Source organism: Charadrius vociferus, unplaced genomic scaffold (genome assembly GCF_000708025.1).
Source record: "Charadrius vociferus isolate BGI_N301 unplaced genomic scaffold, ASM70802v2 scaffold720, whole genome shotgun sequence".
Classification (NCBI taxonomy): domain Eukaryota; kingdom Metazoa; phylum Chordata; class Aves; order Charadriiformes; family Charadriidae; genus Charadrius; species Charadrius vociferus.
In genome coordinates, this window is record NW_009646598.1 from 97028 (window position 1) to 123357 (window position 26330).

At 40.7% G+C, this 26330-nt stretch overlaps 1 protein-coding gene across 1 annotated transcript in view; it reads right to left on the reverse strand.

Annotated features, from left to right (window-relative positions):
- Nucleotides 1–26330, reverse strand: part of THSD7B (thrombospondin, type I, domain containing 7B) — a 281207-nt gene that overhangs the window by 81003 nt on the left and 173874 nt on the right. The window contains exon 14 of the mRNA XM_009886664.1: nucleotides 11263–11441. Coding sequence (XP_009884966.1) covers nucleotides 11263–11441 — 179 coding nt within the window. The remainder of the gene's footprint in view (nucleotides 1–11262; nucleotides 11442–26330) is intronic.

Consider the following 26330-nt stretch of genomic DNA (forward strand, 5'->3'; position numbering starts at 1 on the left):
CTGCTGAAAGCCTTGGCAAAATCCCTTTGCCATCAATGAAATCAAAACATATCAAGTCTTTTCACCTGAAACCTTTAATGCTAGGATTGGACACCAAAACCTCCTCAGAAATCTAAAAGCTTTGCTAGTAGAACTAGAACATGTTTTCAAATAATAAAGACAATATTTGAGGAAGAAGGAGATAAACCTATCAAAATTCCTATGAGACAAGTGCTCTGAACCATGCAACTCAAAACTGTTCAGTTAAAAATTTTCAAATTTTGCAGAAATTCTCAGTCTAGCCCCCTCTGCTATCAATAAAAAAATTGAAATTTGCATACCATACTTATTCTTCAATCATAACTCATATGGAGAAAAATCTGGTTTTTTTTATAATGCATGCTGGTTATAATCTTAATTAAGGAAAAAACACAACAGTAACCTACCCACTAAAAAAGAATAATCACCCAACGACCAAACTAAAACAAAACATTAAAACTGGTTGTTCTATTGTTTTGACAACAGCATGTGGTTCAAAGCTGGAGCCAAATTAATACTCCATTAAAATGTAAATAACCATTTTAAGTCGGCTTTGTAAATTATTGAAGTGCAGCTAACATCTGTTTATTGTGAAACCACAAATGAGTCCCACTCCTTTTAAAATCAATCTGTAACTCTAACAAACGCGTAGACTATATTTGCCACCAAACTACAATTGATGCTGGCTACATTTTATTAAGTGCACTAATATTTAACTACCTTTGGTTCTGAGTTTGAACTCTGAAGTCGAACTGGAACATCTGAAACACCATTGTGTGCCGCATCTGTCAGTGGATACGAGGACTCGCAAAATGCTCCCTTCATAGAATGATGCAAGTTGCCTGGTTAAGTTACTATATGGGAAACAGCTGACTCAAAAATAATATAAATTATAGATGGATTAAAAGCCCTCATAACTTTTAATTAAGCAATAAATCACAGCAGACTACACAGGACTGCTGATTTATGCACTCCTCAAGTGAGAAGCAGTAAATAAAATTAGACAGAACAGAATATACATCTTACTGGAGAAGAAGAATCTATCCTTTGGCATTTCATTCATACTTAAAAATCCACTCGTCTTTAGGTTTTCTACTGTTGATAGCCTGCAACACACGTATTTATAACACAAAGACGTGTCACAATCTATAGGTAATGAGAAAGGATTAGCTGAATTTGTGCAAACTCGTATTTGCAACTCTTTTCTTAATGTCCCTGCAAAAACAGGGACTTCAGGAGACAGGGAGAGCCCCAGACAGCTGTACAATGGAGAGGGCTTTAATTTCTCCTTTCTTTCCCCAAACACACCTGCATGTGACTAGAATGAATTTCAACTTTTGGAAAGCAGCCTTTGTGAACAACAGACCTCCCTGACACAGGGGTTGCATTTGACAACCACTCAGAAAGCTGTAATTGGGCCTTGAAATCCAAAATTTCAAAGTGGTTTATTTTCCAGCTAGCAATCTGGTAATGCTGATGATCCTGATGCTGTCACCTAAGAAAGATGCAAAATTCATGTATTCAACTTGCGGTTCAAATGCGCACATTTAGCTGATGGCAAGCCCAGCACAATCCTTCCAGTCATGTGAGAAGAGATCAAGAGGAATACAGAAGGTCATTTGCACTTTTATTCTGCTGTCTTGGAGGAGGAAACCAATTAAACAACACAAAAAGAAAATAAAATCCATTCCTGAATCTATTAATCAGCTACAGTGCATAAAACAAAGCAAACCGAACGAATGAGATGGGTATAATTGCTGGGAAATGGCCACAAGGAACGTCTGCACCAGAAAAAATATTAACACTTGTTAAGGATTAATCAATGATAACTGCTGTAGATGGAACAACATGGCAATATTAAATACTTAAGAAAGTCAAGACCAGGGTTATTTTAAGGACCACAATGCAAGAGGTGCCTGAGCGTTCCTGGGCTTCTCGGGAGCTCTGAACAGATGAAGTAACAAAGCATACATCTTCGTGTCCATCTTTCTGAACAGCAACTTCATTTCCAATTATTCTTTTTCATTCGTAAAGGAAAGTCAGAAAGTAGGGATTTTCTGCTCTGAGTGCTCAGGATACGTTCACGGCATGCAGGTGAACCAGACCATCTTTAACAAACTCTATTCCTCTTAGAATAAAGCCAACCACCTGAATGTGGTCAACTTTAAACTGAGGACACACAGAATCTGATATATATTTATGAGAAAATTCAGTCCTTTTAAAAGACACTGCTGTTCACTGGAAAAAATTTAAAAAGTGACCAAAATCTTAATTAATAACCAAGTTAGAGCTGAGTACCTAGCAAAGCCAACACAGAAGCCCTCAGTATAGAAGTCTGGATGAGACACATAGATATTTGGTTGACCAAAGGATATATGAGATACACTGCCCTGTAGAGGAAACTCATTTCTTTCCTGCGATTTTCCCAATATCAGAGCTGGGGGCAGACTGCCACGACACCCTTTCTTAAAGCTGCTTCCTAGAATAGCCTCACATTGGTTTCTGACAGTAGAAGATGCTAAATCAGGCCAATGCCAGAACCTAATTTACCAACTCAACCCAACCCAACTCAGCTCAACTCAACCCAACCTTTGTTGAGGTTGGATGCTCTGCACCATGATTCGGATGGCACACACAAGCTCGCTAGATCAGACAGAGCCAGGCTGCCCTCTGCTTAATGCACTCCCATTCAACATCTTGCCAATATCTTCTTGCATTCACACTTCGAAAAGTTGTGAAATCTTGTGAAAAGTTGTGTGGCACGTTCCATAGAACTATAAACTATTATAATTAATTTCATTACCTGACTCGGAATTTCTTCCAAAAGAAATTTCCACATTCATGCCTTCTATTATAGCAAATACTGTTTTCTAATCAACAAGATAATATTTTTGGAAACTATTTTTGTACAGAAAGACATTATAAAAGACAGCAAAGAGAAGGAAAATGTGTCAAACCCTTCATTTAACTTCTAAAAGCAAGAGAAGTGATACTTCGGTGTAATTCACTGTTTCTGAAGACTAAGTCATATGTGATAAAATGCATGATGCCAAATAGCTGTTTTTCACGTCTTCTACCATATGAAAAGGTGATGACATACAAACATTTTTTTATTTTGAATATCCTTGGGTTTGTTCCAATTAGAACAGAAGCTAGGTCCTTATTTTAACTGTTATGCAGTATTTCCCCTTCCTTAACGATTGTGAGCCTAAAACTGAGAATAAATTACACTGTGAAACTTTGCAGAAAAGAAATAGAAAACTTTCTAAAAGGAGGAAGGAGGGGGGGAAAAAAACCCAAGATTAAATCTGCTGCCAAGGAATAAGCAAGGCATCAATCCTTTGTGTTCTCCTGCTCCTAAGACAAAGACAAGCAAGAGTAAGTTCAGTCTCAGTGTTAGACGCTGTCACGCTGATTTATGACACACGGCATAGGCTGGTCCTCCAACATGACACATTGTCCACGAGAGATTCAGCACAAACCCAATTTCTTTCCTTAAAAAATGTTGCCCAAACCAATTCAACTTCAGTTCCTTAGGTGAAATGCTAATACTTTCTCCACTGGGATACCCAACTGTCTACACCTGATTTTCCATTTAATTCCATTTCCCCTTCAGAGAAATAAACAGGACAAAGCACTTTTGGTGGAACTCCTGTCTTTCACTGTATTTTACATTATGCTATCACATTAAACCACAAATATTTTCTTCAACAACAAACACAGGAACTTGGTATTTGAATCAGAAATTATTATGGGTAAATCTTCAGTTCCAGACATGTGTACATATCACTCTCTTTTACAGCAAAAAGTGCTGCTTTGATGCATATTTCAGGAAGAACTTGGGGATGTAGTAAGTAGAAAAATGTAGTTTAATCAATTAGCACAAGGCTGCTAACTTTTGCAAATCCAGAGTAACTCTAGGAAGCAGACTGGCGTATGTATGATATTTAATTTCACAAAGTGCAAATGTATTTTCACAATTACAGAAAACAACATTACACCATATATTAATATGCATTATTATTACAGAGAAGTTTAAAGGAGTTATATAGAAAAAAAAAAAAAGAGAGAAAAATACTTTCTAGGAAGCTGTTAAACTACTCAGTTTTCACAAGGCTAAAGATTTTCATGAGTGGCAATGGTGAAAATATGTTTATATGACTCTTTATTCAACAGAGAACCTGCAGGAGAAATGAAAATCAAGTGCGGATAGCTATTGAAGCTGAATACAAAATTAAAATACGCTGGGAATTACAGTACACTCTACAGAGTTGTGATCCTGAAGGACAACATGGGAACCAGCTGTATTTTCCTTTGGAAGCAAAGGAGTACCCGACCACATGGTGCTCTCCAGACACTCACTTCGGGAAGATGAGCTAACTCTCAGGCTACGCAGATCTGACTTGCTACTTTTGCTTATTTAATGAACTAAATTACTGTTTAGTATCAAAACTTTCAGTCACAGCAGGAAAAGTGTCGGAAAACCAGGAGGTTCTCACCATTTTTTTGACACTGGGAATTCTCCCACTTGTCATTTTTATGTTACTGTAAAACCTCACTAGAATCAGAGGACAAATGTTTTCCACACTGTAATTCCTTCCTTTAGGGCTGCGTGGGAAGAAAACAGACCTTCTGAAGGTAAAACCAAGATTAAGGATAGGATTTTTGTTTCCAGAAGTTAAGTTGCACACAAAGCAAATGACTGTTGATAGACAGAGCCAGAGGAAAATATAGGCCAGCTGTGACCTTGCATGCCACAGAAAGGGACCTCACCCAGCCGATGCTACTGGTACAGCAGCACAGGACTGGGCTCAGAAATAAACTCCTGCCAGCTGAAATCCGTGAGAGGAAGAGATTTTATGAGCGCCTCGAAAAAGTTCAGCAGCTTTTCTGACAATTAGAAATCTATATCATAAAAGAAGTGGTTTAAGCAGGAGCTATTAATAGCTAATACATTATTAATGAATTCTTGAAGACTAATTTCTATTACTGAAAGGTAAGGGTTATACATGCAACTCACCATCCAGGGATTAGATGTGAGCTAATTCAGTGGTAACAATGGAAGACACTGGGTTCAAACTTGTCTCTAACACAGGAACCTAACACTTTTGAAAACGCTTCATACAATGCACACATTCATACATACGTGTATATAAAAGATATGTTTATGCAAAGGAAGAGTTCAACCAAGTATTACGCCACAACAAAGCATGAAAATAAACTCTTAGAGTCAGACACACGCAAGATTAAGAGAAGAAATACTACTTTTATTATTCACAGTCAGATAGGGGGCAAAAATAAATGAAAAAAGGTTGTAAATATTTTATGTCAACAAGTAAGGACAAGAACATAACTTGAAGGAAGGAAAACAGGAGAAATACGGTAATGGTATACACTGCTTATTCAGAAACTTTATTGTATACAAAATTATTGCTCAGAGAGCAGTTACCTTCCTAAATAAAAATGGACTTTGGTTCATCAGTGTCCTGTTGTGTTGCTCTTCCTTAGACAGCTTTCCTCTGACACAGTCTAAGGGCGTTTTTGGATCACAGAAACTTAGCTTGCAAAATGTGAGCCAAAAATTGCCTAGAGAAATGGCTATTGAATGTGAGCAAGTCAAACTTTAGTCTGCATACTACTGTGTTTGGGGTTTTTGTGGGTTGGTTGGGGTATTTTTTGAGAAATTAAAGTGAGAAAAGCCCTGGAAACATCTTAAAAAAGGCCTTCCGTGAACAGACATTTCCTGACATCACAGATTAGAAAAGGGGAAAGATCACACACACACCCCTCACCTTCTCCACATCCAGCCCAAGCCCAGCTTTGCCTCACGACAGATAATGGTTTCTAAAATTAAGAGCAGTCTCTGAGCCCATCCAGTCTTGTACATTCTAATGGTGAGTTTTCAAAGCCTACAATTTTGTAGGATTTTCACTTTTAAAAAGAAATTTCACACATTTTTTCTGATCAAAAAAAAACTTTGTTTTTTCTGAAGCGCAAGTAAGACTAAACCAGTCATTTTCTATGAAAAGGTTACCGGAAATTCATACGTCTTCACACCTGCTTCTGAGAAATCTGATCTGTAAATGTACCACTGCCCTCCTGTTCCCTTTCTTTAAACTTCTGTATGCATTTTCAGGAAAAGTACCTGCAATTGTAATGTGCAAGGTGTCTATATTTCTCATATTCTAGAGTGAACACCAGAAAATGTCATTACAAATAAAATACTCATTTTAAAGAAGGCAGTAATTTTAAATTTCAAATACATTACATTTTTTCCTGCTGTGCCTCCCTTTAAAAATGCTCTCAATCCTTTAAAAATGTTTACTTAAATATATATAGTATATATACAGGGAATAAACTACTTGCTATGTTATTTGTCCTTTAGCAGGACTGAGTAAGAGGGAGAGGGGGAGGAAGGAGAAGGAGGGAAAATCTTGACAAGAATATATATTAGAGCAATCAATAAAAGGATAATCCTTGGAATTCATGAGTCTTTAAAATAAGATGCGTTTTCTTGTAGTAATCCTAAAAAACCTATAAAAGAATATTCAAGCAATAAACCCCCCATAACTCATATTTAACCTTTCATCATGTAGAACTACATATTAAATAGCTTAGCAACTGCATGCTGTGTAAGTGCATTCAAATAAGAGCAGAAATAGGAAAATGTAAATGCAACACCTCTTTAAACATGCATTGCACAGCCAAGAACATCTGCCAGCTGACCCCGTAATCCAATCGGCTGTTCAGAAGCAATCATATCCTTAGATAAGAGCTGCACAGCTCCTACATGCAATGCCCATTTTCTTTAAAAGATGGAGCAAAATGTAGTTAGTCAAATCTTCAAAAATTTTCAAACACTTAGAGGTACAAGACGAATGTAATTCAACATATTACATGGATCTGCATTAAAATACTGTCATCTTTTCCCCCATATACTGTAATTCATCTTTTAATTTCACAGGGCAATAACAGAGAGGAAGCTTAAGGCTGAAGCGACTATATCAACAAACTGTTTGTCACTTCTATTAGAAAATAGAAAAACCTGGAATGGAAATTTGGAAGGGTTCAACCTAGTCCATCGACTGTAATGAGAAGAAGAAATATAGAAAAGCTGAATTAATCCTCCTAACTCTGAGTTTACATCTGGCATCTACTGCAAAAGGCGTGGACTGCTTGAGAGGCTCTATGGGCAGGGAGGATGAAGACATCCGAAAGAGTGGCTTCAAGATACTGCAGAAGAGCCAAAACCTCTATGGAATTAAGAGCATAAAACTCACAGAATATCATGCAGTAACAGGACATGTTATTATCTCTGTATAAAATCAAACTTGCCCTAAATACACAAGCTGCACTGCACCGCACTGATTGAACTGATTCTAGGAAGACAATCCTTTACGACAGTTTGACTCAAATAATTACATATATTCATCAAATAAATTGTTTTGATCACGCAAATTGCCCCTCTCTCCAAAGCAGTAGCTCTGCTAAAGTATCTGTATTGGCAGGGCCCTCAACATGGTGGAAAATGGTAAAACAAAATTGCTGGAATAGTATTTCAAGTAACGCTCTCTGTAGTTAAATCTATGTCAAATATCTGAAAGGCATTGAAAAAAAAAAATACATACGGGGGTCTGCCAAGAAGCCCAGAAAACACCCTTCACAAGAAGAGGGTGAAAGGATTATTTGGCTTAATGAGAAAAAGACACAAACAGACCGAGGGCTTAAATTATAAGAACTGGAAAATGGAGGGTTCTCCAAAGTAATTGGTTAAGCAATAACAGGATCCAAGCTCAGAAGCAATAATTAAAAAAACAAACAAACTAACTAACTAACTGAAAATACTGGAGGAAATAATAAGGGTAATCTACTGGCACCTGGAGGAGTTTATTATTGGTTCTAAGATATCTAATTTCTTTATCAACTGCATAAACCACAATGTAACACAGTAGCCAGTGAAAGAAAGAGCAAATCTCAGCATCAAGGTGATTTAGCTTTCTTATGTCTGGTATCGAACAGAAGCAAGGTATTTAACCCAGATTATATAAAACTAATTAGGATGTCACGTATTTATATATAAAGAGTCTATAGAGCTTTGCTCTAGTATTTAAACCCTGCCCAGACCAGAGGAAAGAGAAGACAATCTGCCTTGCAGTGGATTAATGACATGTGTCCATCTTAGCTAAACAGCAGCGCAATCTGCTAATTTGGTTTACCATCTGGGCAGACTACTTGTGCAAGCTGCAGTGTTCCTAAGGACCTCGGTGTGTCTAAATCTGTGCTGGAAGTCAAAGTCCTGTGGGTACAGAGCAAAACTCCTGAACTGTGCAAAGGATTGAGAAGCGTTTGGGGAGACAACAAATAGAATCACGCACACAATATGTGTATATGTGTGAATCATAGAATAGTTTGGGTTGGAAAGGACCTGTAAAGGTCGTCTAGTCCAACCACCCTGCAACGACCAGGGACATCTTCAACTAGATCAGGTTGCTCAGAGCCCCGTCCAATCTGACCTTGAATGTTTCCAGGGATGGGGCATCTCCCACCTCTCTGGGAAATGTGTTCCTGTGTCTCACCACCCTCACAGTAAAGAGTTTCTTCCTTAGATCAAGTCTAAATCTTCCCTCTTTCAGTTTAAAGCCGTTAGCCCTTATCCTATCACAACAGGCCCTGCTAAAACATTTGTCCCCATATTTCCTATAGGCCCTCTTTGAGTACCGAAAGGCCGCAATAAGGTCTCCCCAGAGCCTTCTCCTCTCCACACTGAACAACTCCAACTCTCTCAGCCTGTCCTCATAGGAGAGGTGCTCCAGCTCTCTGACCATTTTTGTGGCCCTCTGGACTTGCTCCAACAGGTCCATGCCTTTCTTATATTGGGGGCTCCAGAGCTGAATGAAGTATTCCAGGTGGGGTCTCACCAGACCGGAGTAGAAGGGCAGAATCCCCTCCCTTGACCTGCTGGCCACACTTCTATTGATGCAGCCCAAAATGCAGGTGGCTTTCTGGCCTGTGAGCACATGTTGTCGGCTCATGTCCATCTTTTCATCCACCAGTACCCCCAAGTCCTTCTCAGCAGGGCTACTCTCAATCCCTTTATTCCCCAGCCTGTATTGATACCAGGGTTGCCACAACCTGTTGCAGGACCCTGCACTTGGCCTTGTTGAACCTCATGAGGTTCACACAGGCCCACTTCTCAAGCCTGTCCAGGTCCCTCTGGATGGCAACCCATCCATCAGGTGTGTCAACTGCACCGCTGACCTTGGTGTCATCTGCAAACTTGCTACAGGTGCACTCCATCCCACTGTCATTGATGAAGATATTGAACAGTACTGGTCCCAATACAGACCCCTGAGGGACACCACTTGTCACCAATCTCCATCTGGACACTGAGCCATTGACCACTACCCTCTGGATAGGACCATCCAACTAATTCCTCATCCACCGAACAGTCTACCCATATCTAAGTGTACATATGTATACACACACACATTTTCCTTATTAGTACAACAATTTCTTCTTACCCTAAAAGCTCCAAAATATACAGGATCTGATCCAATCCTATAAATCTAAATTGGAAAAAGGTAAACCATGTGTGTGCCGACACAGCTAGAAATAACTTCTGTTTATATCCTTAAAAAAAAAAAAAAAACCACAGGCAAAGAAACAAACACCCCCCCAAAAAACAACCAAACAAAAAAATACCCCGAAAAAACAAAACCTCACAAACCTAAAGAAACAGAACTTAATGCAGTTCTAAGGTATCACTACTAGAGCCCACAATAGGAAGATCTGTACTGAATTTAATGGCTTTTAGATCAAGACGGGTGTTCCTGGTAAAGAGGCAAAAAAATTGTATTAATATCAGCCGTGGCACTTTCCAAGCACTATGCACCAATAAACCTTACAAAGACATAATTTCCAAGTTTAAACAATTTCTTTCCTTTAATATCTTCCGAAAGGCTTTTGAAATTAGCAAATCTAATGTGTGTGGGAATAGGCAACACTTTATAGCAATAAGTTTACTTTTAATGGAAGTAGTCTGCTGTGTCTATGGGTAACAAACCCCAGTATCTTTTCATTACAAAAGAGCTTATTGTTACCACAGGACTTACTGTGGGATTTCATTTTGCCTCTTTGGTGATCTGTCTGATCTATTAAGAAAAGCACTGAGGTATGGACAACATACACTTTATTGCAGTTTTACATTTTCATTGTCCCTGCTGCTTCTGTTAGGCTACCGCCTACGAATTTCAAATAGTAATATGGAAAAAGAAAAGAAACGGGGAAAAAAAGTATTTACTAAGTTTCTCACAGGAAAAAAAAAAAAAACTGTGAAGAAAATGAGGCAAAGTCAGAATCAGGTGTTAGAAGTGATGCTGCATCCCACGACACAACTGCTGCAGCAACGGCTGTGCAGAAAAACAACTGGATCCACCAGCTCTAGCACCTACAAGCCACTACACAAATAAATCTTTGCATGAATACTATTAAAAACCTTCTACACATACTATGCAACATATTTTATATATATATATTCATAACATATATATGAAGCCCTTCAGCATGACTGTTTCTCCCTATTGATTTTCACAGTTGAATCTGAAATAAAGGACAGGCAAAACTTAATAGTACTTCATCAGCATTAATTAGTGGTGAGAATTAATCAGCAAATGTAGGAAATCACTATTAGTTTTACAGAAATGCATACAGCATTAAATAGCATTTAAATAGATGCTGATCTTTTTTAAAGAGTAGCAATTTAGAGATTACTTTCCTCTGATGGGATACTTCAATATTGAATATACAGAGATTAATGTTCCAGGGAACTTGTGTTGTGTTGAAGAGAAATGTTGCTAAAAATATCAATATATATTTAATGAATGTTTTTGCAGCAACGATAGTCTCAGAGAGAATTAAAGACTTTTGAAATATCCATGACACCTGAGCTCTCTGATGCTTACACACTATCCAGGTGGGATTATTTGTCCAGGGCTTCCTGTGCTCTGAGAGATAAAAATTTCTTTATAGAAGAAATATGGTGTTTCAGGTCAAATTCTGCTGTTACGTGAGCATCTCCCCCTCAATCCTCAAGAAGTTTGAGGATTGCCTACAAAATCTGACGCAAGGTGTGGTCCCAGAGATAAGTCGTATTTTTAACTTCTTCACCAGCACAGTACCTTTTGATCACAATTAAAAATACAGTAAGCACAGAGAGATTTCTGTTGGCTATTTAACACTGCTCACCTGATTCTTGAGATCCAACTTTGGGCAGGGACGACCTCCATTGTAAGGCTTCTCCTTAAGCCACTTGGATCGGACTTTCACCCCCGGTCCACAAGAAGAGCTGCAAGGGGACCAACTGGACCAATCGCTTAATTTGCAATCAAACGGGCAAGGGACCGTGCAAGATTCTTCAATGTAACCTAAACCAAAAATTTAAGAAAGGTTTTAATCACCGCAACTAATGAACTCCGATCCTCTGATGTCTCCCTGCAATCTCTGTCATCAACACAAAATGAGAACTTCTTAAAGAGAAGACATTTGGCAGACTGACAACGTTCTCCCAATGTGAGATTATGATATTATTTGTAAAGAACAGCAGTGACTAAAACTGATTTCTACTTGGTTTAGTCCAATGATCATTAGGAAGGCCACGATAAACTGACTGATGTAAAGGACACACACTGGCAAAAGTATCCATTGTGAAGCTGGTGGCCACCAACAAGTGGTGATTATCTTCCCTGCAAGATTGTGGCCATAATAAATTCTGGAGAACTAAGCGTACAACCCAATTTTGTACCTCTTTAGTATTATGCTAACCATCTCCAGAGCTGGCACAGGCAGGGAGTCAGAGGCTCTCCTCCCAGCAGAAAAGACCAGAGGACGGTGGAGGCACCAGGGCTGTGCTCCTGGCAGCTCCCACGAGATGTGCGAGGGACCTGGCTGCAGCCTGACAGCTGGAGCGGTGTGGGATTCCTTCTTGGGAAAAGCAGACAAAACCCGCTTCCCACATCTTTTTGGTAGCTCTCTCTATACATCTTTCCGGCTGTTTTGCCTATTCTGGGTTTCATAAATGGCACTTTAAAGCTTTTCTTTCACCTTAACCTGGCTTGACATAAAGGTCCTCCCAAGATCATCACCTCTTAAAATCAGAATGCCAGGCATCTGCAGGACCAACACCTCACTGAATTAAAACCCAACAGGGCTTCTTAGGGAAAAAACAAGGTTCCTTCACACAGGCACAACCCCACAGCGGGTTTGGGAGCTGGCACACAGGAATAGAGATTTTGCAAAGCCCAGCACTGGCTGTGGAGCTCCTGGTGTGCAGAAAGGCAGTGGAGGGTCGCCAAACCCTCGGGGTCTCTGGGGAGTTACCGGCACCAGTCTCGGGCTGGCAGTGTGGAATAGCTCCTGCACCTTCCTACTTACCGTGCTGCATTCATTCTCCTCAAGTTTCTATTATCTCCCTGTCATGTCTCTATGCACTATTTTAATTTAAGAAAAAAAAAAAAAAGAGATTTCTTGTTAGATCATGAAACTCAGTGACTGCTAAGATCAGCCTTTATTACAGGCAGCTTTGACCCTCTGACAGCTCTGGCAATGATGGTCATGGAAATAACTGAGTTTCATCCCTACTGTATTTCTGACGGTTCTCATTTTTATACCCTTTCTTTCTGTTTGGTTTTCATCACAATAACACTCCCTCGATATTCCTTACCTGCAGAATATCAAATTGGCTCATTCAATTACTCTTTTATGAAGGGTTTCCCCACTTTATCAAGGTGATAATCACTGCAGCAGGGAGGAAAAAAAACCCCAAAAACCAAAACCCAGAAAAACCCAGCCCAGAAGCAGCTGCCCTCCAAAACCCCCACACAACAATCCCAGACAACCAGGAAACACCGAGGCTGAGGCACGGAGATTATTCTGGCCTGGAGCTGGATTTACCAGCCCTGCTATGCCCAAACCTTCTGCTGACTCCAAACCAGGACCACATTACATCCTGAGCATCGACCCACAGCAGCAATACGCTGCCTCACCCCTGGTCTTCATGCTGAAGCCAGAATCAAAAAAGGTTTCAGACTTATTTAGGAATGCCCCACCAGAAAATAACCTCCATCTAGAAGTGCAAGAAATACTGATGTTGTTTTTGTAAACAGTGCCTTAAAAAATGCTAGAAACAACAGTCGTTCCCTCCTTCAGTTCAATGATGCTCTATTTCTTCTCTCCTTTTCCTTTGCGATGGTACTGTTCCCTCTTCCTTTACGGCGGCCACCCCGTAGCCTGACAGCTGCAATCACTTCCCCAGGAACTCATGCTGTAACTCTTCCCTAAAGCTGCAGACCTTTCCTCAAACGGTGTGCTCTGGTGGTTTTTTTTGCTACCTTTTATCTCTGTGTGTTGCATTGCCTTTTCATTTGCAGCTCCAAAGCCACTGGAATTGGGTGTCTTAATTATTTCCAACCCAATCCATTACAGTGGTGTTCGCATGTTTGAGATATTTCAACTTCGCGTGCTTTGTATTCTCATCTAGCTGAGATTACACCCATGCACACACATATACAAATATTTCCAAAATAGATTCGCTTTTTTCCCCCCAAATGAAACTCCCAAATATCCCACTAATATTCTATTCCACCTGCTTAGCTTGCCACTCAAAGCAATTTATAATACATTATGACAAGTAAAAGAAATTTTCTCATGATAGATTTATGAGAAACATTTCTTAGGCAGTTCTCCGAAGAGTTCTGTTCCACCACTGTATGAAAGATCATTTTTCCTTGGGCTGTGTGACAGCCTAGGTAATTAACTCTCAACAGAAACAAAGAAAGTGCCTTGATTCAAAGTAGGATTAGACAAAGGGGTTATCAACTTATCAGTGAAGGCAAAATGGGTTAAGCCTTTTGGCAGTTCAAGACCTACCTCTATAATAAAAAGAAATATAAGACCAAAAAAAGAAATGTAACACGAAAAAGAAATATAAGGAAGAGGAAGGAAAAGTTATAATCAACAACCCTGAAGAAACCTATTGTGTTCCATCCTCGGGAAGTGCTGTGGGGATCCCTCAGCAAACCACAGAATTTCTAAAGACGTCCTGTTGCTAAGAGGCCAGCTCATTACTTTTTGAGTTTCCTCACCCATATTTCTAAATTACATTAAGTATAAACAAATAACGGCATGGCCAGCTAATAGAGCATTAAATTACCATACTGCCCAGAGGAAGCCAATTCTCCATATTGAACAACGCTACGGAATCAAAATGGGAACATAACTTTCTTTCAAGCTCTTCTCCCAGGCTGCCATTATTTCTTCTACCAACCACTTGAGGTTAACCCTATGCTGAGATACCCACGGATCAAAGATCTCACTCAACAAAAATTTTCCTCCAAAAATCTTCATGTGATGTATCCTCTCTGCTTAGATACAGAATGCCTTTGTGGCTATCTTTTTATGAGAAACTAGTATATAAGTTGTACTCAGCTCATCTGTTGCCCATGAGAACAGGATATTTGTTTTCCACACATTTGTTTGACACAAGCAATGGCTTGCCGTTGTCAGGGGGCTGAAAAGACTTCAGTTTGGATACCCACAGTAATCCTAGTGTTTGTAGCATTGGCACAGCGCATAATACAAAACAAAACAAAACAAAACAATAACAAGGGAGATATGCTATTAAAACAACCTATTAATAAAGAATTCTACATTCAGGCTATTATCCAGAGAAATAACTTCTTATCATAACAGAATATGAATAAAGGAAACAGCATAAACACATTTCTGAGTTACTGTCACTCAGCTTGGGGAAACTAACTCAAGGTTGAGTTTACATAGCTGGTTTTGTCAGTGCCATCCTTAAACATCTCACTCATCCATTACATTCCACATTTTTCTCTCCTCTGCAGAACCGGGTACCAAAAATTCCAAGCTGAGTTTCCAAGACTTTCTATGCAAAACGATGCCCTCTTCTCCCCAGCTCTGCTCAGCCTGTTTTCCATGTGTTCTTATATTATTTCTTGAAGCTTCCTTTAACCTCTTTCTTTTTTTTTTTTTCATTCCGCAAAATCTCAAATACCATTAAAATAAAGCTCATTTAATTTAGAAACAACAGGTGAGAGCCTCTGTCCTACCTGAACCAACAGCAAGCTCCTGAATGCCGCAGAGCTGGAGCTGCACACACAGATGTCAGCGGAGGTAGCGACAGAAACACCAGTGCATGGGATATTTAGGTAGGCACTTTGAAACATACTACTGGGAATAGTCCTGAACTGGCAGCAAAAATTGAGCTGGATGATCAAATAAGCCTTTTCTATGTTTAAGTGCTATTGTTTTACTACTGAGACGCTGCCAACCTAATGGGATGAACAAATGCATTTACCTGGGCTGCACAGCTCATTTTACTATTATTTATTCATTAAGAACAATGGGCTTGTTGCTCTACAAGCCACAAATGGAGTCTCTTCCCGCAAGTGTCTATAATAAACAAAGCACCCACAGATTACACGGGAGGTACTGGGAAGGCTCAAACACACAACGTAGCGACCATTACTCCTCTCATTTCTTCTGTGCAGCCCAAGAGATGGAGCAATCGCAGGTAGATGAATAAAGTGAGGATGATGGTCTGGGGGATGTCAGAGATTAAGGCTCAAATACACGGTGTAAAAACTGCTATTGTCTCATTTGGGCTGTGCAGGCCAAAAGAGCCAAGGCAGTGGGAGGCAGCTGGATGATGGGCTGGTGGGCATCAGCGGCGCAGAAGCACAAAGAGGCTGTGGATTGCACTGCAGCGCCGAGGAAGTTTTGCAGGAGCACAACTTCTTTCCCACCTACCCACGGCACCGTACATATTACCCCAGGCACAGCCAGCGAGGGGCCGCAGTGCCCTTCTGTGTCCCCCTCTACCTTCGCAAATGGATCGTGGCGGAAGAAGCGGGTGATTAGTAGGTTTACAAGCTAACGTAAGACACTGGCATCCACCTGGCTGTTGCACTTCCAAATGATAAATTTGCTGCGGGTGTAAGGTCTGCACACAGCGTTAAACAACAGTGCCAACAGGATTCCAAGAGGCTGACTTAAAAGTGATTCAAAAATAAACAACATTTCTCCAGCAGCTTTGGAAACAGATGCACTTCTAATTGAATTGGCTTTAAACTCATTTGTATCCTCTCTAACATATTTCATCACTTCAATTAACAAACTTCTAGCAGTTCTACCCTTGTTAGTAAACCTTGAGGTGCTTCATAAAACCCAAGGTCATTGCTATGAGAGGGACAATTCTGTGCATCACCGCAACTGCCACTGGTAATAGCACCAGTAAATCCCCTCGGAGTCTACAGGATAAAAGAGATCACCCTTTAACAAACAAGGCAGCAGCAGAGTGGACAGTGACAGAGAAGAAATGTTTCTAATCACACAGACCAAAGGTAGAGGAAAAAAGAAATGATTCATTTTGTAATTAATATTTACATCCATTTGGTTACTGACTGTGAAATATGTAGAATAACACCAGTAAATCCATGTGGAGCTAAACATCTAATAGCTAAAGACTTTATAAAGGAGCCCTGGTGGACCATGGCACTTGGTTGGCCGGATTCTGCTCAGCTGAAGCCTTGGGATCTCCTACAAAGCAAACCTCAGGTTTTAACTCAGGTTAAAACTGAGCATTGAGCATAGACTGCAGTTAAGAGACTAATTGCGCCAGCTGATCATAGATCTATGGTTGGGGCTTTCCCAATGTGCCGCAGATAAGGCAGCCACCGGCCATGGGCTGTGGCACGGCACGACCGAAGGCTCAAGAAGATCGTGAGATACAAGGGGAGCACATCATCCTAAGCAATCCAGGTCGAAACATTTAAATGCTGCTTCAAGGGAGAATATTATTAACTGAAGGAAACTAAGCAGAATAAGTCTGGGAGTCTTAAAGTTGCTAACAACTTCAGTTGCATCTGAAAAGGACGTAATATTGCCATGGAACAAATGTTTAATTTTTTTTTTTCTAATATGCAAGGATTTGAGAGATTTTATGCATTATTAGTTTGCTAGCTGGGAAATATAAGAGATAATCTAATGAATACATTCGGTAAATGCACAAGTAAAAAAACCCAGCAAGAATAACTTTTACATCAAATATTTTGCAAAGCTCAAATAATAGACCCTTAGCTAATTTATTTCCACTTGCTCTTCTCAACAAAGATGCACATGCTCTCCTTATCTCGTAGCAGACTGATTATAGATTCTAAATAGACCAGAGAGGACTTGTAAAAAACGCTGGTAAGTTTAACTCAACATTATTGTTATTGAAATTCATCCAAAGGTTGGTTTTATTGCTCAATTTCATAGTCTCTATAAATTCTGACGAGGCATTTGGGTTGATGCTGACTTTGCATTATGATTCCTAATTTCTTTTGATTTTGCATTACAGCTTTCTTCCTTAAAGAACTTGCAAGCTTATACTTTGAGTTGCATGCAAACCGTAATAGTTGATATATTTAATCTTTTAACTAAATAAGGAAATTTCCTTTAATTAGCACATTCCTTGTAACAGATTGCAGAACAAGCTGAGAACTCTTCCGGAGAAGAGAGGCTCGTCTGCTGCCTTCTGAGTGCAAATAAATAGTACAAACAAATAGGACTTCACAGCGGACATTCATCTCTCAGGGAACTTTCGATGCACAAATCTGTCCGGGATCCAAAACCAGCTGTGGAAATGATTCCCCCTCCTCCTGGGGCTGCTTCTCTGCAGTGAAGGGCTGGGCTGGCTGTCTGGGAGCCCTGACATCTTAAGAAAGACCTTACTTAAATAAAAATATCATCCACTGGGATCAACAACAGCTAGGGGAGCAGCTCAGCTCTGTTTTTCTATACACTTTGCTCATCACCCTGCCACTGGGAAAATCATCTGCTTTGTCCAAACAAAACTAAGTAGCTCTTTTTTCCTTTGTCAGTGTCCTCATCCTCTGTATATCAGGACAGAAGCTCATCCCACTGTACTTCATTACGAATAGTTTAGCATATATGTTCTTCAGGCTACTCAATTCATAGGAGAAGCAGATTTTTAAAACAAACCTGAGATTGTGTTTATCTTTTATTATTATTATGATATTTATATAATAAAATAAAACTTTTTTTTAAAGGCTGAACACGCTTCCACAACACATGACGAAGACAAAACTAAATTGTCCACAGACCGTCAAATTCTCCTCCTACATCTGACTTCTCTCAGAGGCCCAATTGCACAGCAGCTCTGAAAATAGATGTGCGTTGCAGAGCACTCTGAAGATCAATACAGACTTGGGCAATTTGGACCAGGAGGGAAGCATCTTCCAGAGCCAAGGGTCCATCACTGGGAGAATGCTGCCGCCAAATGTCACCAAAAATATCTGCCCCCATCAGTAAATCATATATGGCCTGAAGGTCAATGGTTTCAGGCTCTGCTGGAGCACACTAAGAAACTCAATTTCAGAGTTTGGGCCCCTCTGCGGAGAGCATCTTTCTGCCAGTTTCTAAAGATACGACGTTAGGCGCTGTCAACACAATATGCCACCTCATTTCAGCTGCCAAGCTGCGACCCCAAGACACAGACAAGCCTCAATTAGGCATCTTCCCTCGGACAGCAACGTGACAGCTTCCATTTTACAGAATGGGAAATGCTGATGCCTTTCCTTATATGATTCTATGATCCTGATAATTACTACGTATTGCGTATTAAAATAGTGCTTAGTTCAGACAAAATAAACCACCAGATGACTCTGCAGAAGAAAGGAACACAAAGCAATTAGATCCATGTGCAATTAATATCACCGAGAAGGCTCATAACAACATGAAGAAAAAAAAAAATTTCGTTAAATATACGTTCCTAGTACTTTGATTTACAAACTCGAGAGGTATTACCAAGTGTAAGGGCCCCTGTTCAGGAGCAGTGCACACGGGCACTGAAAAGGCAGGGAGAAGCATCCGAGCCCGCTGTGACCTCCGCAGCCTCCCTCCCCTCCGCCACGGGAGGCGAGTGACACGGTGACCCCTCCGATCAATGCATTTAAATCAATACACTGCCTCAGTTCCTGCAAGTCTCATCGACACTAAATGAGAAACCTAACTACACACTTTAATTATACTGGAGCTGTTTTAAAGCTGCCACTAACCATTACCAACATTCGGAAGATCTGTGAGCGCTCTCCTGAACGCCAGGTCGCTGCTGGTAGGTCCAGCCTGCTCGGACGGGGAGCTATCAGAGGTCACCTTGCTACAGAGGCAGGGACACAAAGGCATCTGACCTTCTTAAACAAAGCTGTACTAGCAAAAACATCTGATGGAAACAAGGTTTTAAGAAAGAGAACAATCCTGGTTTTCCACAGCTTAGGCATGGGGAGAGCAGCACGACTCATTTAGATGATGGAAAACCTTGAGATGGAAATAGGACATTTTTGTGACGTTAGCAGGCCCCAGCACAGAGTACTGATGTACTGAATTCCTGATAGACTTTTGTTTCAATTTTGCAGCGTGACTGAGCACTCTGGTTGTGTAGTTCAATCTCCTCTGCTGGGGGACTTCAATGAATTCCGACAGAAGCAGAAAGCGATGCAATCTTGTTGAATAATACGATTTTTAATGGTCACTCCTCCATGTTACCAAATACAAATGAGATCCAAGATTTCACAGAGGGAATCCTTGTCTGTAGTGAGGGATATTAGAAGCTTTGCAAAGTAGGCTCTCGGTGATTTAATTTACACCATCCTCATTTGCAAACCTTGGAAGACAGAGAGATTTCAAAGTATATCTCAGACCCAGGAATAGAGTAGGATAAATTCTCAGTTACACATCAATATTGTTATGAAAATCCTTAGAGCAGACTGAGCTGAAGTTTAATTTTATCCACGTTTCCTAATTCAGGCCCATTTCCTCAAATTTTCTAAATTCAGCTGTTGCTATGTTTCCAAGTTGGTCTCCCACACTCTTGGATAAAGCAGACTACATCAGGCACCTTAAAAGATACCAACTACGTGCCCATCTCCCCCTTTCATGCTAACTTTATTGCTGTATGCAGTGCTCCAGCAAACTCATTTCTGCTCTGGCAGTCAGATCATTTTATTCAGACACTGGCCTACGTGCAAAAAGTGGAATTCTTATTTTTGTTTGACTCTTCTTCCATACAAGTAGACAGACACACATGACGTTGCTTATTTAGAATATGTGGGCCTGTGCAAAATTCATGAAGTTCAAGAAGGCCAAGTGCAAAGTCCTGCACCTGGGTCACAGCAATCCCAAGCACAAATACAGGCTGAGCGGAGAATAGATTGAGAAAAGCCCTGAGCAGAAGGACTTGAGGATGCTGGGGGATGAGAAGCTCAACATGAGCCTGCAATGTGTGCTCATAGACCAGAAAGCCAACCGCATCCTGGGCTGTATAAAAAGAAGTGTGGCCAGCAGGTCAAGGGAGGTGATTCTGCCCCTCTACTCTGCTCTCATGAGACCCCACCTGCAGTACTGCATCCAGCTCTGGAGCCCTCAACATAAGAAGGACATGGACCTGTTGGAGCAGGTCCAGAGGAGAGCCCCAAAAATGATCAGAGGGCTGAAGCACCTCTCCTATGAAGATAGGCTGAGAGAGTTGGGGCTGTTCAGCCTGGAGAAGAGAAGGCTCCGGGGAAACCTTATAGTGGCCTTCCAGTATCTGAAGGGTGTCTACAGGAAAGCTGGAGAGGTACTTTTTACAAGGGCATGTAGTGATAGGAGGAGGCGTAATGGCTTCAAACTAGAAGAGGGCAGATTTAGATTAGATATCAGGAGGAAATTCTTTACTCTGAGGGTTGTGAGACACTGGAACAAATTTCCCAGAGAAGCTGTGGATACCGCATCCCTGCAAGTGTTCAAGGCCAGTTTGGATGGGGCTTTGAGCTGCCTGGTCTAGTGGAAGGTGTCCCTGCCTACGACAGGGGGGTCAGAACTAGATGATCTTCGAGGTCCCTTTCAACGCAAATCATTCTATGATTCTGTGTCAGCTGTGAAACCCTTTGACTCTCACTGGAACCCACTAAAACAGCTACTATGTCTAGCTGGCACAGGGTTCAACCAGTGGTACAGATAGGAAATTGTGACTGTCCACTTAAAAATTATTTGTCGTCCATTTATTTGACTGCAAGTCCTACTCCTTAGAGCTGTATAAAAGGCAATCAGGTTAAACATTGGAAAAAAAAAAAACGCATAAGACACGAGAGGAATCCTGTGAACTACCACCAGTACATGTCACTTCCCAGTAAAGCTACACGTCTCTCAAAGGAATCATGAAGTTCCCCACGAGTGGGAAAAGTGTAGAGGTCTGAACACTAGAGTACGTAATTGATGAAAAAGCTTAGGCTAAAACAGTATTTCTGCATACTTCTAACATAACATATTAAATGGAACTTCACATAGGGAGAGAAAAACGTTAATTCTAAATCTATCTTTGTATGGTAACATTTTATTAGAGCCTTGCTTCATAACAGGCTGTATTTGTGACAAATGCATCATTAAAGCGGCAGAGACAGGTTGCATTTCAAAGAGATACTCTTACTGTAGCCTACTGCAGAAAGCAAGGCAGCACATCGCCAAGTGCATTAACTTGCTGTCAAAGCTCTCCTGACCCTCCGATAGACTATTTCTACACCGAGTTACTCTTTCTACACTAAGAACTTTCCCAACTCCCACGGAAGAGCTTTAATCAACCTGTCAAAAAACAGAGAAAAACTGACCGAGCCTAATAATAGAAACAAAAGGCACGGACACAAGCAAGAGTGGGCAGAGGTGGTCTGGCAAGTGGAGGCTGATGGTGATCGTCAAACACAAGAATGCATGCTTGAGGTTAGTAAAAAAAAAATCATTCCTCTTCAAAATGGTCATTTTATGGATTGCCACAAAAAGCATAAAAGAAATCTGGGCAAAAAGACAGGCTATAAAGATTTATATTTAGAGCCAAGGAATAACAACAGACATCACTAGGTCTAAATGCAGCACCTACAGACAATGTTGCTCAAACAGCTAAACTTCTAAATATTTCCTCATAAGATGCATGCTTGCTTTCTGTCAGAAGACAAAGTTCTAGAAGAATGTGCATTTCTATGTACTAATGCCTCAGGGGAAGTCTTACCTCACTTTAAATAAGCTTCTGTGATAGCCAGTTTGACCCATTCAGAAATAGTTTTTTTGATGGCTGTTTACCTTTGATTCTGTTGCCAGAAAAACATAGAGAACAGCGATGTCTGAACACTTGTCTTGCGATCCAATTTCATTTGATAAGTCTTTCAACACCCAGGAAGGAAGAACTGTGGCCAAATTTTCTTATGGCGAACAGATTTTGGAAAAAAGGAAGGGAAAAGATAGGGAATAAATCAATGTTCTTTGAGCACTGTTATGAGAGCTATGTTAAAAATCCTGTAGTCAAACAAGAATTGGAGGGCAGGTCCTTTACGGGCTCTGTTTCTGTGCTCACAGCTCCACTGGCAGCCACAGCTGTAATTAAGAGTGTCACTGCACACCCGAGGAGATGTGTAGAAACGTCGGTAAGAGGTCCAAAGGAGAGCCCAAGCGGGATTTCGGGGCTAAATTTAGAAGCTATTTAGCTTTGAGATAGCAGAAAACCAGTCAAAGGTGACAGTGGCTTTGAAGAGACCTGAACTGGGAACGCGAGGGTAGGACAGCCCCATCTGCAGCTGGCAACACTTTTCAGCCACCTGTGATCCAAACCCAACCTTAATTCCCATGCCAGGGGACGGAATGGGCAGAAAATAAGGTGAGCTTTTAGCTGAAACTTTTTCCTCAAGAAGTCTTTGAAAAGCTTTGTCCTGGTAAGTAATACAGTCATTTTTTTCCGTAATAAAAAGGCCACAGAGAGATATACTGCAGAGACACATAGGAGAAACCACAGAGAGAAACAGGAGTATTGTAACATTTAATTAAACCCAAATACCAAAAGAAGGGTAGAGTAGTCTGAACACAGGGCCTATATGTTATCATTAATCAATGGTGCCAAGACTGCTCCAACACTTTCAGGGAGGAGGAGGCATCCTGAGGCTGGTACGTGTGAGACCTGGAGCTGGGAAGAGGACAGCCTGGGCAAGGCCACCCATTTTCCTTGGAAAAGAAATGAGGCTGTCAAGAATGTGGCCTCATCCATAAGATGTTTGTAGGATGCTGTTTACGGAAGTACAGAAACCACCAAAAACTAAAATGCGTAGGATTCTGGAATTAATGGTTTGTGCTAAAAAAATGGAATTTCAATATAAAATTTTATTTAGACTAAGAATGAAATTAAATCATAGACTCATAGAATCATAGAGTGGTTTAGGTTGGAAAGGACCTTGAAGATCATCAGAAGTTCCAGCCCCCCTGTGATGGGCAGGGACACCTAGACCAGGTGTCCAGGAATACTTAGGAATATTTTCAAAAACAGGACTGAAACTCCCGTTCAGAAAAGTTTCTATTTCTGAAGATTTTTCAAAACAAAATCAGGGTTTTCTGCAACAATTTCATTCTTCAAAATAAAATTTACCAGATACAGAAAAACGTATACCACAGTAACTGCCAGAATAGATACACTTTCAAAAATAAACAGGCATTTATTCAGTGTAGCTTTTCCAACTTCTTTTTTCATTGTTACCTTGTAGGAAAGGTAAGTTTGCTATCAGTCCACCATAAACTTGGGTCATATTTCTTTAACCTATTAAGCTCTGCTTATAGTTTTTTGACATACACAAATAAAATTTTGCAGAAAGATTATTAAAATCTAGTGATCCAAAGCTACCTGAAAATAGCTCATTTTCTCCTAAAACGACGGTGCGGGGATTCACGCACCGCAGAGTTTCAGAACAGGTCCTTGTGTTAACTCACAGGTCGGTCATGAAATGTCTGTCAAGCTGGTGGCCAGGACTCTCACGTAAGGCAGCGTAAACCCCAGAGGAATGGCCCAGGTAGAAATACAGCACTACTCTGGGCTGACCTTTTGGAAAATCAAGTATCATGAGGCTTGATACTACCTGGTTTTGAGCAGGAGGAGTTGAAATTCCTGATCCATGACCTTTCCATACCGTCCTAAATCTCTCAACACCGGGGACACAGCTGATCAGGACAGAAGCAGCACTGTCACTGCTGGCACACGCTGCCCTGATGTGCCTCGGAGCAGGGAACATCCCTCCAACAACCACAAAAACTATGAGTTTTCACATCACCAAAATTTTTAACTCCTCCTGGTGCCTCTGTTTGCCAAACCCACCCGTTTGGGATTAAAGGTGACATTTTCAAGGAGTGAACTTGCCAGCAGCATTCCCAGTAGTGGTGTTACATCGACCTGACTGGGAGGAAGAGAGTGACACCCCTGCATGAGGAGGTGCTGAGGGACCCTCTGAGCAACCCCAGTCTTCTTTGATTTGCCCACCCGCAACTAAACCACATACAACAAAACACTGCACTGTTGAGAGTAAGGAGGTGTATGAGCATCCCTGCCGTGCCCTTCATAAATTTAGAGATAATTAAAGCTTTTTAAGGAGACTGTAGGTTGAAGCTAACCGCTCTGTGATTTAAAGCCAGGATCTATTTGTCTGTTGTATCTTTCTTCCAGGTTCCTGTTGTTGCGAGCACAGCAGAATTTGAATAGTATAACCACTCTTCATAAATTCCTGCTTTCCATAAATTGCCCGTTGGATCAAAAGCAGAACCTCTGTGCAAGAGCACAGAAATCTCCAGCCTTTGATTTGGAACAGATGAGGCACCCTGTGTTCCTCTAAGATTAAAAAAAAAAAAAAAAACCCTGTTGGCGCAGCACACAAAAAAGAGAGGCAAAGGAACTACATGAAATAATTCAAAACAAAGGAGGTGGAAATTCAAAAATAGTACAAGGAACTCAGATGACAGATGGAGAAGCGGATGAACTGCAATTAAGAGGACAATTTCACATCCAAAGAGGATGCTCTAAACGCCAGCCAGAGAACAGAGGCCCTCTGGACTAGCGGTGAGCTGAACACAAAAGAAGCCAGTCTTCTGATGGGAAGACAAACTGAGGCAAATTATCAATTACATTTTTGTAATATAGTTAGAGATAGTTACCTCTATCCATAATTTCATAATTGCATTTCCAAATTAAAGGAAGGAAAAGAAGAGTGAGCCAACTCTGGGGAAAAAAAGAATTAGCTCAATCTGGAAACTACAGGTCACTCATTTCTTGAGCTTATTGAATGGGCCATCAACAAAAATGATGACATCACTAAATCAGCACACTAATCACAAAAGCCAGTCATTTAAAAAAAAAAAAAAAAGCTACAGTGTGTTTTTTCTGGACATCAGTTTGGCGTATAAAGGAATAAAATTCAGAAAAGTCTGGGATTTATAATTTTAAGCTTGTCATAGCTAATAATCATGAGCTAACCCAAGACTGAACTGCAGTAAGGATAGGCAAATTAGTCAAGGTGTGACCTGTGTAGCCACTACAGTTGACTCAAAGCATTCACACAAGCTGTGCTCAGCTGTGCTGGGTCAGGGCAGAGGTCTCTCCAGCCCAGGACTCAGGTCCTGACAGAAGAAACTATAGACCACCAGGCAAGCTAGTAGCGCAGCATATTAAGGCGCAGCTGGAATGCTTTTGTCTTCACTGGTTTTGGACCTCGGGATACTGTGTATGTGGCAACTACACCAATGGGGAGAAAAATCCATTATCTGTTGAGAAGATATGCTTAAGGTGCTTATATATTTGCAGATAACATGCTTCGGAGAGTTGGAGTCTAGACTGCTGAAAACCACAGATGAACAGACTTCAGTATTTTTTTGGTTTGTTTTTTCTTTCCCCAAGTGGCCAATGCAGAACTGCTCACAAAACTCAGCGCAAGATGAGGGCCTCAGACCCTGAACCTCTCTGAGCAGGGCTTAATTTCTACATTAGACACAAACTCACAGTACATTCACTTGATAACAATGATACCTTCACATAATAAGTCATATTGACACGAGTGAACTAAACCCTACTGAAGTGGTAAGTTCAACAGCCAGGTTTCAGTCAGGAAAAGTGAAAATCATTGCCTCGAGAAGACAAGAGCCCAGAGGTTGCTCTTGAGAAAAGTTACAGACAGACTATTCTATTCTATACCACTTTTATTGTCCCGTACATTGTACTCATGGCATTATCAAGTCTGACACAAACTTAAATCTACTTCTAAGGCAAAGTTTGCATCCTTACATCTGTCTTTCTACACTTTGTAAAAGTTCTTCAAAGGGACCTAGCAAAGAACGGAGGTCTAAGTCTTATAACTTCTCACTTCTGTCCTGGTTCAAGGGAAAGGAACTTTTGCTTTCGC